The following is a 16,206-nucleotide window of genomic DNA, read 5'->3' as shown; positions in this document are numbered from 1 at the left end:
GTGCTAGCCACACCATCGAGAGTGCAGGTGTAATTGTGAAAGTGTCGGTAAGTTGAGTGTTAATGGCTGAACTGAAGCCTTTTGCAGTCAGATTTTGTTAACCTGTTCTGAAATATCTGTAGTTTTAATCTTAGATAATTCTTGAAATACTTATTTGAGAGGAGGGAAAGAAGCCGCAGGGGCTTTCTGAGTGCAGTGTTGAGGGCAGCTTTACTGAAGCAGTGTTTACCACAGCGAAATGCTGCCCAGAGTGCTTTGGAGAAGCATGGCTGTGAGTGAGTGTACTCCTTAGGAACGGTAGTTAAAACACGCTGAAAACAAGCAGCTCACCGCGCCTGTTTGGATTCGCACCAAACCTTTCCAGCCCTGTCACCCAGTAAAACTGTGACATCTCCTCTTCCCTGCCACCCTGAAAAATGGGATGCACCAGGACAGGGTGCGGGTGCTGAGCAGAGCTCTGTGCCCTCCCCTGCTCCTGAAAGGTGAAGGGGTCAGAGTTACCCGATGCGGAGCGCTCTGCCTCGAGCCTCCTGGCGGGCGCAGGAGCGGGACAGAGGCCGGGCCGCGGCAGCGGTGCCCTGCAGTGCCCTGCGCGGGCCGCGCCTTCCTGCCCGCTAGCGCTGAGCTCTTCTTGACCCGCCTTTTGGAACGCTCACGAATAGGTAGTGTGTTCTTTCACCAGGTCAACCTCCCAGTATATTGACAGGTAGCCATAGTGATGGACTCTTACAGATTGCTTCAGGGCCCCAGCCAGGAGCTCAGCAGAATGGGTTCACAGCCCAGCCAGCCACTTACCACCACAGTGAGTATCCCCCCGCTCCTGCGCCTCTCCGCTTCCTCAGCCCGGTTTCCAAAAGCCCAGGAGCAGCAGAGGACGAGCAGGGGATGAGGGCGGCTGGCTCGGGCGCCCAGGGCCGTTTGTCTTTGCAGACAGCACCACCAGCTGGACGGGGAGCCGGACGGCCGCCTACACGCCCAGCATCCCGCACCACCAGAACGGCCACCTGCAGCACCACCCGCCCATGCACCCCGGACACTACTGTAAGCGCCCCCTGGTGTCCCTCTGTCCGCCTGTCCGCCTGTCCTGCCGCCTGTGCCAGCTGCGAGCTGCACTGGCAGCCCCGCTCCTGTGCTCTGTCCCCTCAGAGCATCCTCACATCTGCCTGTGCCCTCAGAGCATCCTCACATCTGCCTGTGCCCTGTGCCCTCAGAGCCCCTCACATCTGCCTGTGCCCTGTCCCCTCAGAGCCCCTCACATCTGCCTGTGCCCTCACAGCCCCTCACATCTGCCTGTGCCCTCAGAGCACCCTCACATCTGCCTGTGCCCTGTGCCCTCAGAGCATCCTCACATCTGCCTGTGCCCTCACAGCCCCTCACATCTGCCTGTGCCCTGTCCCCTCAGAGCCCCTCACATCTGCCTGTGCCCTCACAGCCCCTCACATCTGCCTGTGCCCTGTGCCCTCAGAGCATCCTCACATCTGCCTGTGCCCTGCCCTCACAGCCCCTCACATCTGCCTGTGCCCTCACAGCCCCTCACATCTGCCTGTGCCCTGCCCTCAGAGCATCCTCACATCTGCCTGTGCCCTGTCCCCTCAGACCCCCTCACATCTGCCTGTGCCCTGCCCTCAGAGCATCCTCACATCTGCCTGTGCCCTCAGAGCCCCTCACATCTGCCTGTGCCCTCAGAGCCCCTCACATCTGCCTGTGCCCTGCCCTCACAGCCCCTCACATCTGCCTGTGCCCTCAGAGCATCCTCACATCTGCCTGTGCCCTGCCCCAGCTGTGCTGGCAGCTCACAGCCAGCCCCAGGGGCTCTCCCCGCTGCAGCAGCACCACCAGGAGCTCGGAGAGATGCAGCAAACCTCAGTGTGGCACCTGAGATTGCTCTGTTACACCCAGGAGAGCTCAGTGTGGCACCTGAGATTGCTCTGTTACACCCAGGAGAGCTCAGTGTGGCACAGGAAATGGCTCTGTTACACCCAGGAGAGCTCAGTGTGGCACAGGAAATGGCTCTGTTACACCCAGGAGAGCTCAGTGTGGCACAGGAAATGGCTCTGTTACACCGAATTAACTGAGCAGCACCGCCTGGCCGAGCCTCTCCTGCAAAGCTTGGCAGCCCCACACTGACCCATTTCCCGAGCACAAGAGGAAGCTGATGGTTTTTTCTTTCAAAACTTGGAAATTCTTGCCTGTTTCTGTTTTTTTGGAGGTTTTGCAGTCATGCTAAGCTTTGGAAGGCATGTCCATGCACACTTTAAAAACTGCCAGCTTTAAAGAACGTAGTGAACCTTGCGCAGTGAAGTATTGCCAGTTCACGAATACAGTAGCACACAGACTTGAAAATATTCTTCGTGTAGGAAATAGGACAAGAAACATTTCTTTTAAAGTACAGGAGATGGGGGAAAAAAAGTGGTCAAGCTTCTGTTGTAGGGGTCTAGCACAGGAAATGCACTGTAGGGCTTTAGTAGATAAAAACCTCCCACACAAATGAAAGGTCTCTAAATTTTGTAGCAAAAAGCTTGAGTAGTTCTTTATTTTCTAATGCAGCTTTTGTTAGAATGTTTCCCCATATTGGAATATATAATATGTATTCTGTATTAGGAGGCAGAGCACAGATCCTGGTGTAGATCGAGGTGTTGTCAGCGGAGGGGAGAGTGCGCTGTAAATTAACCTTGGAATGTCTTTTCAGCCTGTGCCTGTCAGTAAAGCCGCGGCTCAGACGCCGTTGTTAGGGTTAATTCCTTCACTCAGTGAGGGCCCCGCTTCCCTCTGGTGTTGCTTGTCAGGGATGGCAGGGTGTGAGGGGCTGCTGTGCAGAGGCTGTAAACGTTCTTGGCACGCGTGTCCCTCCAGAGCGGGTGCCTGTGCCTGGCTGGCGATGCCACACCGAGCTTTCCCTGGGAGCTTTCCCTGGGAGCTTTCCCTGGGAGCTTTCCCTGGGAGCTTTCCCTGCTTCTCCCGGTGCTTTGGTGCCTGCCCTGACCCCTCGCTGCTGGAATGCCCCGTTGAGCCTCTCCTGCCGCTCCCAGAGGGCACGCACTCGCCCACCATCGTGTGCAGTTTGTTTTTCCTTGGAAGATGTGTCCTCTGGGGCTTCCCCTCCATCCCGAGCGGCTGTTTCTGGTGCTCCAGTCCCCAGCACGCTGGACAGCTTGCGCTGCGGTTGATGGGGGTACCGGGGGGTGGTTTCACAGGGAAGCAGCTTAGGGGAGAAAACCTTGGTTTTGCTGGTGTGAAACTAACTGCTTGTTCTCTCCTCCAGGGCCAGTTCACAACGAACTCGCATTCCAGCCTCCCATATCAAATCACCCTGGTGAGTAAAGCCTGACAGCTGCGGGCGCGGCTCGCGGGAGACGGTGCTGGGAGCAGGAGGGGACCCTTCTTTCCATGAATCCTGTTCTAAACGGGGCACAGCAGCTGTGAGGGGGCTGGGTTCAGGTGCCAGGCTGAGCCGTGCAGCCCCGAGAGCAGCCCTGGGCGGGCTGAGGGTGCCCAGGTGTGTCTGGGCTGTGCCCAGGTGTATCTGGGGCTGTTCCCAGCTGTGTCTGGGGCTGGGCTGGCTGTTCCCAGCTGTGTCTGTGCTGGGCTGGCTGTTCCCAGCTGTGTCTGGGCTGGGCTGGCTGTTCCCAGCTGTGTCTGGGGCTGTTCCCAGCTGTGTCTGGGCTGGGCTGGCTGTTCCCAGCTGTGTCTGGGGCTGTTCCCAGCTGTGTCTGGGCTGGGCTGGCTGTTCCCAGCTGTGTCTGGGGCTGTTCCCAGCTGTGTCTGGGCTGGGCTGGCTGTTCACAGCTGTGTCTGGGGCTGTTCCCAGCTGTGTCTGGGCTGTGCCCAGGTGTATCTGGGGCTGTTCCCAGCTGTGTCTGGGGCTGGGCTGGCTGTTCCCAGCTGTGTCTGGGCTGTTCCCAGCTGTGTCTGGGGCTGTGCCCAGCTGTGTCTGTGCTGTTCCCAGCTGTGTCTGGGCTGTGCCCAGGTGTATCTGGGGCTGTTCCCAGCTGTGTCTGGGGCTGTTCCCAGCTGTGTCTGGGCTGGGCTGGCTGTTCCCAGGTGTGTCTGGGCTGTTCCCAGCTGTGTCTGGGGCTGTTCCCAGCTGTGTCTGGGCTGTTCCCAGCTGTGTCTGGGGCTGTTCCCAGCTGTGTCTGGGCTGTGCCCAGCTGTGTCTGGGGCTGTGCCCAGCTGTGTCTGGGCTGTTCCCAGGTGTGTCTGGGCTGTTCCCAGGTGTGTCTGGGCTGTTCCCAGGTGTGTCTGGGGCTGTTCCCAGCTGTGTCTGGGGCTGTTCCCAGGTGTGTCTGGGGCTGTTCCCAGCTGTGTCTGGGCTGTTCCCAGCTGTGTCTGGGGCTGTGCCCAGCTGTGTCTGGGGCTGTGCCCAGCTGTGTCTGGGGCTGTGCCCAGCTGTGTCTGTGCTGGGCTGGCTGTTCCCAGCTGTGTCTGTGCTGGGCTGGCTGTTCCCAGCTGTGTCTGGGGCTGTTCCCAGCTGTGTCTGGGCTGTTCCCAGCTGTGTCTGGGGCTGTTCCCAGCTGTGTCTGTGCTGGGCTGGCTGTTCCCAGCTGTGTCTGGGCTGTGCCCAGCTGTGTCTGGGCTGTTCCCAGCTGTGTCTGTGCTGTTCCCAGCTGTGTCTGGGGCTGTTCCCAGCTGTGTCTGGGGCTGTGCCCAGCTGTGTCTGGGCTGTTCCCAGCTGTGTCTGGGCTGTTCCCAGCTGTGTCTGGGGCTGTGCCCAGCTGTGTCTGGGCTGTGCCCAGCTGTGTCTGTGCTGTGCCCAGCTGTGTCTGGGGCTGTGCCCAGCTGTGTCTGGGCTGTTCCCAGCTGTGTCTGGGGCTGTTCCCAGCTGTGTCTGGGCTGTTCCCAGCTGTGTCTGGGGCTGTTCCCAGCTGTGTCTGGGGCTGTGCCCAGCTGTGTCTGGGCTGTGCCCAGCTGTGTCTGGGGCTGTTCCCAGCTGTGTCTGTGGCTGTTCCCAGCTGTGTCTGGGGCTGTTCCCAGCTGTGTCTGGGCTGTTCCCAGCTGTGTCTGGGGCTGTGCCCAGCTGTGTCTGGGCTGTTCCCAGGTGTGTCTGGGCTGTTCCCAGCTGTGTCTGGGGCTGTTCCCAGCTGTGTCTGTGGCTGTTCCCAGCTGTGTCTGGGGCTGTTCCCAGCTGTGTCTGGGCTGTTCCCAGCTGTGTCTGGGGCTGTTCCCAGCTGTGTCTGGGCTGTTCCCAGGTGTGTCTGGGCTGTTCCCAGGTGTGTCTGGGCTGTGCCCAGCTGTGTCTGGGGCTGTGCCCAGCTGTGTCTGGGCTGTTCCCAGCTGTGTCTGGGGCTGTTCCCAGCTGTGTCTGGGGCTGTGCCCAGCTGTGTCTGGGGCTGTGCCCAGCTGTGTCTGGGGCTGTTCCCAGCTGTGTCTGGGGCTGTGCCCAGCTGTGTCTGGGCTGTGCCCAGCTGTGTCTGGCCCCATTCCAAGCCCCTCCAGGCCCCGCAGCCCTGCAAGGGAAGGCGTTGTCCTTCCTGCATCTTGTGCTGCTGTTCCTCTCTGGCCCTCGTGGAAGCTCACCATGGCTTCACCTGGCGGTTCAGGGGGTCCCTCTTGCTGTCCAAGCTCTCTCTGCTTCGGGTACAAGGTGATATTTTGTGTTTAACAACAATAACACTGTTCCCTGCAGAGGTGGAGCTACAAAGTTGAAAAGCCAAAAAGTTAAACTTGTTTTTACCCAGACATTACAGCAGTGCCAGGAATTGAATGTTGGTAACTGCCGGGTGAAGTTAACTGTGGCTGGATCGTGTTTCCCGTTGTTTGGTGGTGATTTCACCCTGTCGAGTCCTCGTTGCCCAGAGCAGCTGGGCTGCCCCAGCCCGGGAGCGTCCCAGGCCAGGCTGGAGCGCCCTGGGTGCCCGTGGCAGGTTTGGAATGAGCTGAGCCCCAAGGTCCCTCCTGACCCAGCCCATCCTGGCATCCCGGGATTTGCTGGTGCTGCCCGGCTGTGCTCCCCTCGGTGGAAATGGACCCTTGCAGGCAGCAGAGGTGCTGAGCTCCCCAGAACCCTCCGTGGCCAGAGCTTATGGCAGCTCTGGGTGTGCAGGGAGCGCACAGCAGCCAGGGCTGTGACAGGCAGCATCCCTGGGTGTGCAGACACAGCAATCACAGCACACAGCAGCCAGGGCTGTGACAGGCAGCATCTCTGGGTGTGCAGACACAGCAATCACAGCACACAGCAGCCAGGGCTGTGACAGGCAGCATCCCTGGGTGTGCAGACACAGCAATCACAGCACACAGCAGCCAGGGCTGTGACAGGCAGCTCTGAGTGTGCAGACACAGCAATCACAGCACACAGCAGCCAGGGCTGTGACAGGCAGCATCCCTGGGTGTGCAGACACAGCAATCACAGCACACAGCAGCCAGGGCTGTGACAGGCTGCTCTGGGTGTGCAGACACAGCAGCCAGGGCTGTGACAGGCATCCCTGGGTGTGCAGACACAGCAGCCACGGCTGTGACAGGCTGCTCTGGGTGTGCAGACACAGCAATCACAGCACACAGCAGCCAGGGCTGTGACAGGCTGCTCTGGGTGTGCAGACACAGCAATCACAGCACACAGCAGCCAGGGCTGTGACAGGCAGCTCTGGGTGTGCAGACACAGCAATCACAGCACACAGCAGCCAGGGCTGTGACAGGCTGCTCTGGGTGTGCAGACACAGCAATCACAGCACACAGCAGCCAGGGCTGTGACAGGCTGCTCTGGGTGTGCAGACACAGCAATCACAGCACACAGCAGCCAGGGCTGTGACAGGCAGCTCTGGGTGTGCAGACACAGCAATCACAGCACACAGCAGCCAGGGCTGTGACAGGCTGCTCTGGGTGTGCAGACACAGCAATCACAGCACACAGCAGCCAGGGCTGTGACAGGCAGCTCTGGGTGTGCAGACACAGCAATCACAGCACACAGCAGCCAGGGCTGTGACAGGCTGCTCTGGGTGTGCAGACACAGCAGCCAGGGCTGTGACCGGCGTCCCTGGGTGTGCAGACACAGCAGCCACGGGTGTGACAGGCTGCTCTGGGTGTGCAGAGGCGATTGGCACTCGTGCAGGAAATCTCCGGGTGTGCCTGGCCAGCTGTCGGTGCCTGCGGGGCTGTTTGGGACTCAGGGCAAGGCCCAGGAGCCCGGCTCTGCTTTCCTCACCAGGCCGATTGCTGCAGAAGCCGTCCCTCCTTTGCGGCCAGCCTCCCGAATGCGTGGCAGGCGTTGGGGGCAGCCCCGTGCTCTCAGGCTCTCCGAGCACGCCGTTGTGCTCGCTGCCTCTTTGTGCCCCCTGGCTCTGCCCTGGCCGGGCCGGTGTCCGCTCAGCGTCCGTCTCTGTGTTCTTGCGCCCGCGCTGCTGCCCAGCCGCGGCAGCCGCTGGCCCCTGCTGAGCTGACACGGGTGCGTGTCGCTGACGCCCTTCATGGAAAACCCTCTGCCAGGATCCTTTCTCCTGAGGAGCTGGGAAGCTTCAGCTTCTCCACGCTTTGCTGCTTTGGAATGTGACTTGGAGAACTGTTTACCCAGCGCGTGAATTGTTTTTACTTGGTGACCAATGGCAGCCACCTGTGTCGAGGCTGCGAGCCGTCACAAGATTTTATTGTCATTCCTTTCTTCCCTTTCCTTCTGATGAAATCCTTTCTTCTATTCTTTTAGTACAGTTTTAATATATCACTTTCTTTTAATATAATGAAAGATTTTTTTAAATTTAAAAAGATCTTTTAAAGATTTAAAGATATTTATTTATTTTATTAAATATAATTAAGTTATATTTAATATAAATATAATTGTCTTTAATATATCATAAATTAATATCATAATTATCATAATATATCATAATATTTAATATATTTAAAATAATATATAATATATATTTATATATAAATATATATTTATATATAATCATATAATTATTATAAGCATAATAATTATATGATTAATATTTATATATTATATATTTAATACTTAATATAATATCATAATAATTATCGTAATTATCATAATATATCATAATATTTAATATATTTAAAATAATATATAATATATATTTATATATAAATATATAATTATATATAGTAATATAATTCTTATAAGCATAATAATTATACAATTATATTATTAATATTTATATATTATATAATATTTAATACTTAATATCATAATGATTATCATAATTATCATAATGTATCATAAAATAATATGATGAAATCAGCCTTCTGAGACACAGAGTCAAGATTCCCATCTCCCCCCTCGTCCCGGGCCCCCTGAGAACACCCCCAGAGGTGCAGAGGGGTCCCCGGTCCCTGCGCCAGAGCTGTGCCGGGGCTGCTGTGGGTGCAGATGGCTTCCCACACCTGGCGGGGCAGTGAGCCACTCCTGCAGGGGCTGAGGCGCAGCAGCCTCGGCCGGGCGCGGGCCAGGATGCAGGCAATGCGCGGGTGCTGCCTCGGCCGGGCGCGGGCCGGGATGCAGGCAATGCGCGGGTGCTGCCGCAGGCCGGGCACGGGCCGGGATGCAGGCAATGCGCGGGTGCTGACGCGGGCAGGGCACGGGCCGGGATGCAGGCAATGCGCGGGTGCTGCCGCGGGCCGGGCGCGGGCCGGGATGCAGGCAATGCGCGGGTGCTGCCTCGGCCGGGCGCGGGCCGGGATGCAGGCAATGCGCGGGTGCTGCCGCAGGCCGGGCACGGGCCGGGATGCAGGCAATGCGCGGGTGCTGACGCGGGCAGGGCACGGGCCGGGATGCAGGCAATGCGCGGGTGCTGCCGCGGGCCGGGCGCGGGCCGGGATGCAGGCAATGCGCGGGTGCTGCCTCGGCCGGGCGCGGGCCGGGATGCAGGCAATGCGCGGGTGCTGACGCGGGCAGGGCACGGGCCGGGATGCAGGCAATGCGCGGGTGCTGCCTCGGCCAGGCGCGGGCCGGGATGCAGGCAATGCGCGGGTGCTGACGCGGGCAGGGCACGGGCCGGGATGCAGGCAATGCGCGGGTGCTGCCTCGGCCGGGCGCTCTGCGGCGCGCTCACGGCTCTGTTGTTGTCCAGCCCCAGAGTACTGGTGCTCCATCGCCTACTTTGAGATGGACGTGCAGGTCGGGGAGACCTTCAAGGTGCCCTCCAGCTGCCCCATTGTCACCGTGGACGGGTACGTGGATCCCTCCGGAGGGGACCGCTTCTGCCTGGGACAGCTGTCCAACGTGCACAGAACAGAGGCCATCGAGAGAGCGAGGTACCCTGGCCCTCCTTCCCTGCCTCTGGAACCTGGCACTGCCCAGCGTGTGCCCTGTGTGCCATGGGAGTGTGTGAGTGTCGGTGTGAGTGACCCCAGTGTGCCCTGGGGTGTGTGTGAGTGACCCCAGTGTGCCCTGTGTGTGCTGTGAGTGTGTGAGTGTCGGTGTGAGTGACCCCAGTGTGCCCTGTGTGTGTGTGTGAGTGTGTGAGTGTCGGTGTGAGTGACCCCAGTGTGCCCTGTGTGTGTGTGTGAGTGTGTGAGTGTCGGTGTGAGTGACCCCAGTGTGCCCTGTGTGTGCTGTGAGTGTGTGAGTGTCGGTGTGAGTGACCCCAGTGTGCCCTGTGTGTGTGTGTGAGTGTGTGAGTGTCGGTGTGAGTGACCCCAGTGTGCCCTGTGTGTGTGTGAGTGTGTGAGTGTCGGTGTGAGTGACCCCAGTGTGCCCTGTGTGTGTGTGTGAGTGTGTGAGTGTCGGTGTGAGTGACCCCAGTGTGCCCTGTGTGTGCTGTGAGTGTGTGAGTGTCGGTGTGAGTGACCCCAGTGTGCCCTGTGTGTGCTGTGAGTGTGTGAGTGTCGGTGTGAGTGACCCCAGTGTGCCCTGTGTGTGTGTGTGAGTGTGTGAGTGTCGGTGTGAGTGACCCCAGTGTGCCCTGTGTGTGCTGTGAGTGTGTGAGTGTCGGTGTGAGTGACCCCAGTGTGCCCTGTGTGTGCTGTGAGTGTGTGAGTGTCGGTGTGAGTGACCCCAGTGTGCCCTGTGTGTGCTGTGAGTGTGTGAGTGTCGGTGTGAGTGACCCCAGTGTGCCCTGTGTGTGCTGTGAGTGTGTGAGTGTCGGTGTGAGTGACCCCAGTGTGCCCTGTGTGCCATGGGAGTGTGTGAGTGTCGGTGTGAGTGACCCCAGTGTGCCCTGGGGTGTGTGTGAGTGACCCCAGTGTGCCCTGTGTGTGCTGTGAGTGTGTGAGTGTCGGTGTGAGTGACCCCAGTGTGCCCTGTGTGTGTGTGTGAGTGTGTGAGTGTCGGTGTGAGTGACCCCAGTGTGCCCTGTGTGTGCTGTGAGTGTGTGAGTGTCGGTGTGAGTGACCCCAGTGTGCCCTGGGGTGTGTGTGAGTGACCCCAGTGTGCCCTGTGTGTGCTGTGAGTGTGTGAGTGTCGGTGTGAGTGACCCCAGTGTGCCCTGTGTGTGTGTGTGAGTGTGTGAGTGTCGGTGTGAGTGACCCCAGTGTGCCCTGTGTGTGCTGTGAGTGTGTGAGTGTCGGTGTGAGTGACCCCAGTGTGCCCTGGGGTGTGTGTGAGTGACCCCAGTGTGCCCTGTGTGTGCTGTGAGTGTGTGAGTGTCGGTGTGAGTGACCCCAGTGTGCCCTGTGTGTGCTGTGAGTGTGTGAGTGTCGGTGTGAGTGACCCCAGTGTGCCCTGTGTGTGCTGTGAGTGTGTGAGTGTCGGTGTGAGTGACCCCAGTGTGCCCTGTGTGTGCTGTGAGTGTGTGAGTGTCGGTGTGAGTGACCCCAGTGTGCCCTGTGTGTGCTGTGAGTGTGTGAGTGTCGGTGTGAGTGACCCCAGTGTGCCCTGTGAGTGTCGGTGTGAGTGACCCCAGTGTGCCCTGTGTGTGCCCTGTGTGCCATGGGAGTGTGTGAGTGTCTGTGTGAGTGACCTCAGTCTGCCCTGTGTGTGTGTGAGTGACCCCAGTGTGCCCTGTGTGTGTGTCAATGTCTGTGTGAGTGACCCCAGTGTGCTAGGAGTGTGCCCTGGGGTGTGTGTGAGTGACCCCAGCTGTGTCCCTGTGCTGCCCCTGTGTGTGTGCAGGTGGATTTGAGCTCTGCACACCGTGTGCAGGTTTTCCAGAGGAGCAGGGAAAGGCCGGCATGGAGCTGTTGGGCTCTCACGCCTTCTCGCCGTGCCTGTGCTGCCCTTTGAACTGGAAGCACACAGAACCGAAGGCAATCCTGCAGCTTTTTTTTCTTCTCTTTGGGAGATGGAAGAAAACGATGCCTTGTCTCCAGAAATGTCACACTGTGACAGTCAAAGCCAAACAAACGAGTGAAACGTGGCTTTGTGGGTGTTGCAGAGTGACTCTGAGACACAGAGCACTTGTGGGGCTTGCGGACGTGCCTGTGTTGGTGTCCCGGGTGCTGCTGTGTGATCGGCTGTGCTGCTGTGTGTGCTCAGCTGTGCCTGTGTGTGTGTGCTCAGCTGTGCCTGTGTGTGCTCAGCTGTGCCTGTGTGTGTGCTCAGCTGTACCTGTGTGTGCTCAGCTGTACCTGTGTGTGCTCAGCTGTGCCTGTGTGTGTGCTCAGCTGTGCCTGTGTGTGTGCTCAGCTGTGCCTGTGCTGCTGTGTGCTCAGCTGTGCCTGTGTGTGCTCAGCTGTGCTGCTGTGTGTGCTCAGCTGTGCTGCTGTGTGTGCTCAGCTGTGCCTGTGTGTGCTCAGCTGTGCCTGTGTGTGCTCAGCTGTGCCTGTGAGTGTGCTCAGCTGTGCTGCTGTGTGTGCTCAGCTGTGCCTGTGTGTGCTCAGCTGTGCCTGTGTGTGCTCAGCTGTGCCTGTGTGTGCTCAGCTGTGGCTGAGGCTGCAGCCTGTGCTGCCACCCCTTCCAGGGGCTGCTGCACGTGTGTGCAGTGTGTGCACACCTGCAGTGCCGCTGACAGCGTGTTTCCCTGCAGGTGTGTGCAGTGTGTGCAGTGTGTGCATGCTTGCAGTGCTGCTGACAGCGCATTTTCCTGCAGGTGTGTTCAGTGTGTGCAGCCCTGCTGCCCTGCAGGTGTGTGCACTGTGTGCAGTGTGTGCAGTGTGTGCAGTGCTGACAGCGCGTTTCCCTGCGGGTGTGTGCAGTGTGTGCAGTGTGTGCAGTGTGTGCAGTGTGTGCAGTGTGTGCAGTGCTGACAGCGCGTTTCCCTGCAGGTGTGTGCAGTGTGTGCAGCCCCGCTGCCCTGCAGGTGTGTGCAGTGTGTGCAGTGTGTGCAGTGTGTGCAGTGTGTGCAGCCCTGCTGCCCTGCAGGTGTGTGCAGTGTGTGCACTGTGTGCAGTGTGTGCAGTGTGTGCAGTGTGTGCAGTGTGTGCAGTGCTGACAGCGCGTTTCCCTGCAGGTGTGTGCAGTGTGTGCAGCCCCGCTGCCCTGCAGGTGTGTGCGGTGCTGACAGCGCGTTTCCCTGCAGGTTGCACATCGGCAAGGGCGTGCAGCTGGAGTGCAAGGGCGAGGGCGACGTGTGGGTGCGCTGCCTGAGCGACCACGCCGTGTTCGTGCAGAGCTACTACCTGGACAGGGAGGCGGGCAGGGCGCCCGGCGACGCCGTGCACAAGATCTACCCCAGCGCCTACATCAAGGTGGGTCACCGCTGCCACGGGCACCCCTGCGGCTGCGCCGGAGCCGCGCAGAGGCCAGCGCGTCCCTGTGCTCACACACCCTGGCACAGAGCCCAGCCTGCCCCCGTGGGTTTGATTGTGAGCCCTGGAGCAAGTTACCCACCTGAGATGGAACATCGCAAAGCCATGACAAATAAAGTACAAAATAAAGTAGACAGATACCCACCTTTTCGGGGTGGAAAAGCAGATTTTGGGGTTTTTAGAATGGGGGTTCAGGGGGCAAGATGGAGGAATATGGGCATGTCCAGCCTTTCTCCTTCTTCTTCTTGGCCTCCATGTTCTGCTGTGATGGTGGCACTTTGGGATTGGTTTAGAGTAGAAGCTCGCTGTCTAACATAGGTGATAGGTATGGGAAAGTTATTGTAAATATTGTACAGGTAGCTTTTAGTATAAAGACATAACAGCAGTGTGCCTCTGTCTGACCTGCTGGACAGACCTCAGCAGGACAGGAGAAAGAATTTTATAGATAAAATGCAATAAACAACCTTGAGGCCAAGAAATGAAGAGCCCTGACTCCCTCTTCAAGCCCCAGGCTGGGAAAAGAGACTTTCTAATGCATCTCGGGGTCACTTTGACCAGCTAGAGACCCTGACAGGAGGCATTTATAATAAATAAATATTTACAAAAAGCCAACCCCACCTTCAGAATCCCTAACAAGTTCCATTTGTCGTTCACCTAGAGGTGACTTTAGAAATGACTCTGAACTGAAGGTGTCATCTGGGCACTATGAGAGTGGGGTTTGTACTTCGTCACAAGCAGCTTTGGTAGCAGTGCTTTATATTTTTAGCCTAACAGGTTTAAATTAACTGCAGCTAAAATTTTCAGCCTTGTGTTTCTTGGAAAAGAACATAATCTCTTTCTTTTCTCCCAAAAAAAGCAGAGTTGTGAAAGTAAATATAAATGCAGCAGAAGTGTAGGGCGTGTGTCGAAGTGGCGTGAACGTGAGGTGACACAGGGTCAGAGAAAGCTGCACAACACAAATCGTTTTGAGGAGGCTCTTACCCGGGTGTGCCTCTGACAGACTGTGAGCTCACACAGACAAGCCACACTCGCAAAAAGCCGCTCTCGTGTTCACCTGCTGGGAGCTCGCAGTGGTTTGGGGTTGGAGGCGGCTGTGCAGGGAGGGTGAAAGGAACCCCACGCGCCCTGTGCATGAGCTTTCTAACATAAAAACAGAGTTCTGAACGTGCATGGTGGCAAGGAGTGGCCCCAGAGGTACAGAATGCCCCAGCCTGAGACCCGCAGCCCTGCGCTGTCGGTTGTTGGTGCTTCCCTCACGCAGACCCCGCCGCACTCCAGTGCGATAACGTGGGACCCGCTGGCTTTTTTAACTTACATGCCCGTTTTTCTGGAAATCCTGGGATTTAACAGAGAAGCGGGGGTTTGATCTGCCTGTGGCGCCCTTCAGACTGTGGTCTGCACAAGGTCCTGCTCGGGGCAGTGCTGGTGACAGCACGAGCAGAGTCCGTAGGGATTGGATCAGGGCTGGAAGTGCTGGGCATGCCGGGGTGGGGGAAGAACTGCTGCTGGCGGGGACAGCCCGGGCTGGCCCGAGGGGCAGCGGTGACCCGTGCGTGTTCGTGTTGCAGGTGTTCGACCTGCGGCAGTGCCACCGGCAGATGCAGCAGCAGGCGGCCACCGCCCAGGCCGCCGCCGCCGCGCAGGCCGCAGCCGTGGCCGGCAACATCCCGGGGCCCGGCTCCGTGGGAGGCATCGCCCCCGCCATCAGTGAGTGCCGGGGACACCGCGGGGACACCGCGGGACGCTGGGGTGGGGCGGGGACACCGCGGGGACACTGTGGGGACACCACGGGACACTGGGGTGGGGCGGGGACACTGCGGGGACACCGCGGGGACACTGTGGGGACACTGGGGTGGCACAGGGACACTGCAGGGACACCGTGGGGACACCACAGGGACACCAGGGGGACACTGCGGGGACACCGCGGGGACACTGCGGGGACACTGTGGGGACACTGGGGTGGGACGGGGACCCATGGCTGGGGCACAGCGGGGCTGTCACTGACCCCTGCCCAGGGCAGTGACCATGGCTGGGGCACAGCGGGGCTGTCACTGACCCCTGCCCAGGGCAGTGACCATGGCTGGGGCACAGCGGGGCTGTCACTGACCCCTGCCCAGGGCAGTGACCATGGCTGGGGCACAGCGGGGCTGTCACTGACCCCTGCCATGGTGTGGGGCACAGCGGGGCTGTCACTGACCCCTGCCCAGGGCAGTGACCATGGCTGGGGCACAGCGGGGCTGTCACTGACCCCTGCCCAGCACAGTGACCATGGCTGGGGCACAGCGGGGCTGTCACTGACCCCTGCCCAGCACAGTGACCATGGCTGGGGCACAGCGGGGCTGTCACTGACCCCTGCCCAGGGCAGTGACCATGGCTGGGGCACAGCGGGGCCGCGTCCTCGGCCCAGCCCCTGCCCCACGCTGCCCTTGCCCCACGGTGTTCGGGCAGGGCTGTGTGTGGCCGTGGCTGCTCCGTGTCCCCCAGCGCAGCAGAGAACAGAGTCTCTGTGCAAGGTCACCCAGCCACAAACACAGGCACTGCTGGCTCTCAGAGCCCAGCTTGAGAAATGTGCTCCTGTTGGAGCTGATCCAAACACCTCTGCAGACACATCACGGGTCGCTGGGCCCTTGGCCAGGTGTGGGAACACTGCTGCTGAGGATCTTGAGGAGGGCTGGGGCTGGTTTTTTCTCTTTTTTATTACTGTTATTCTGGGCTGGCGTTGCCCTAGTTCCTAAATTCTGGATTCTTGAAGTTGTTCCAAAGGACTTTAGAGCTGTGAGTGCTTAGGTGAGTCAGGCTTGCCCTGTGTGCCACGGGATTCCTTGTGCTGCCCTGTGGCTCCCTGCAGCTGCCCTGCAAATTGTTGAAGGCGTTTTGGGGAAAGTTTGTCACTTCTTTCTCTTAGCCATACTTGTGATTTGAAATCTGGCAGCTGTGTTTACCTTTCTGCTGTGTCAGCCGGGGATGGTGCTGCTTTAATCCAGCCTCCTGCAGGTGCCCAGCCTGAGTTGTCTCACTGGAAATGCAGCACTCGGCAAACCTCGGAATAAGCATTTTGTGACTGGGTTTCCTAAGTGTGATTTGCATACATTGTGTCCTGTAAAGCACTTGGGTTTCATCCCGTCTGCTTTGTGTAGGGGCGGATTTTGGGCTCTTGGCAATTAGGAGTTGCTGGCTGGGAGGGTGGGCAGGCCCTGGCCCAGGGTGCCCAGAGCAGCTGTGGCTGCCCCTGGATCCCTGGCAGTGTCCCAGGCCAGGCTGGACGGGGCTTGGAGCAGCCTGGGACAGTGGAAGGGGTCCCTGCCCATGGCATGGGTGGCGCTGGGTGGGCTCTGAGGTCCCTCTGACCCAAACCCACTCCATGGTTCTGACTGCAGAGTTTTGTGTCTCAGCACCGTTTGAGATGGCAGAACGCTGTGAAAGCTGAAACTGCAGGACATGCAAAGGAACGGGTGCAGGACATGCAAAGGAACGGGTGCAGGACATGCAAAGGAACAGGTGCAGGACATGCAAAGGAACGGGTGCAGGACATGCAGCGGGGATGTGGCAGCGAGGGCTGGCCTGGCTGGGTGACAGGGAGGTGTGCATGGAGCAGAGCCAGGGAGGTGTGAAGGGACAGGTGTGACAGGGCAGTGT

At 58.6% G+C, this 16,206-nt stretch overlaps 1 protein-coding gene across 2 annotated transcripts in view; it reads left to right on the top strand.

Annotated features, from left to right (window-relative positions):
• SMAD4 (SMAD family member 4) overlaps positions 1-16,206 on the top strand; it is a 46,501-nt gene that overhangs the window by 22,929 nt on the left and 7,366 nt on the right. Inside the window, exons 6-11 of one of the 2 annotated variants that reach the window (XM_066569829.1) lie at positions 683-802; positions 931-1,041; positions 3,263-3,313; positions 9,015-9,198; positions 12,342-12,510; positions 14,139-14,277. In XM_066569829.1, the coding sequence (XP_066425926.1) occupies positions 683-802; positions 931-1,041; positions 3,263-3,313; positions 9,015-9,198; positions 12,342-12,510; positions 14,139-14,277 (774 nt within the window). The remainder of the gene's footprint in view (positions 1-682; positions 803-930; positions 1,042-3,262; positions 3,314-9,014; positions 9,199-12,341; positions 12,511-14,138; positions 14,278-16,206) is intronic. The other variant, XM_066569828.1, reaches the window with a different exon arrangement.

Source organism: Molothrus aeneus, chromosome Z (genome assembly GCF_037042795.1).
Source record: "Molothrus aeneus isolate 106 chromosome Z, BPBGC_Maene_1.0, whole genome shotgun sequence".
Lineage (NCBI taxonomy): Eukaryota > Metazoa > Chordata > Aves > Passeriformes > Icteridae > Molothrus > Molothrus aeneus.
This window is presented reverse-complemented; position numbering and strand designations above follow the sequence as displayed.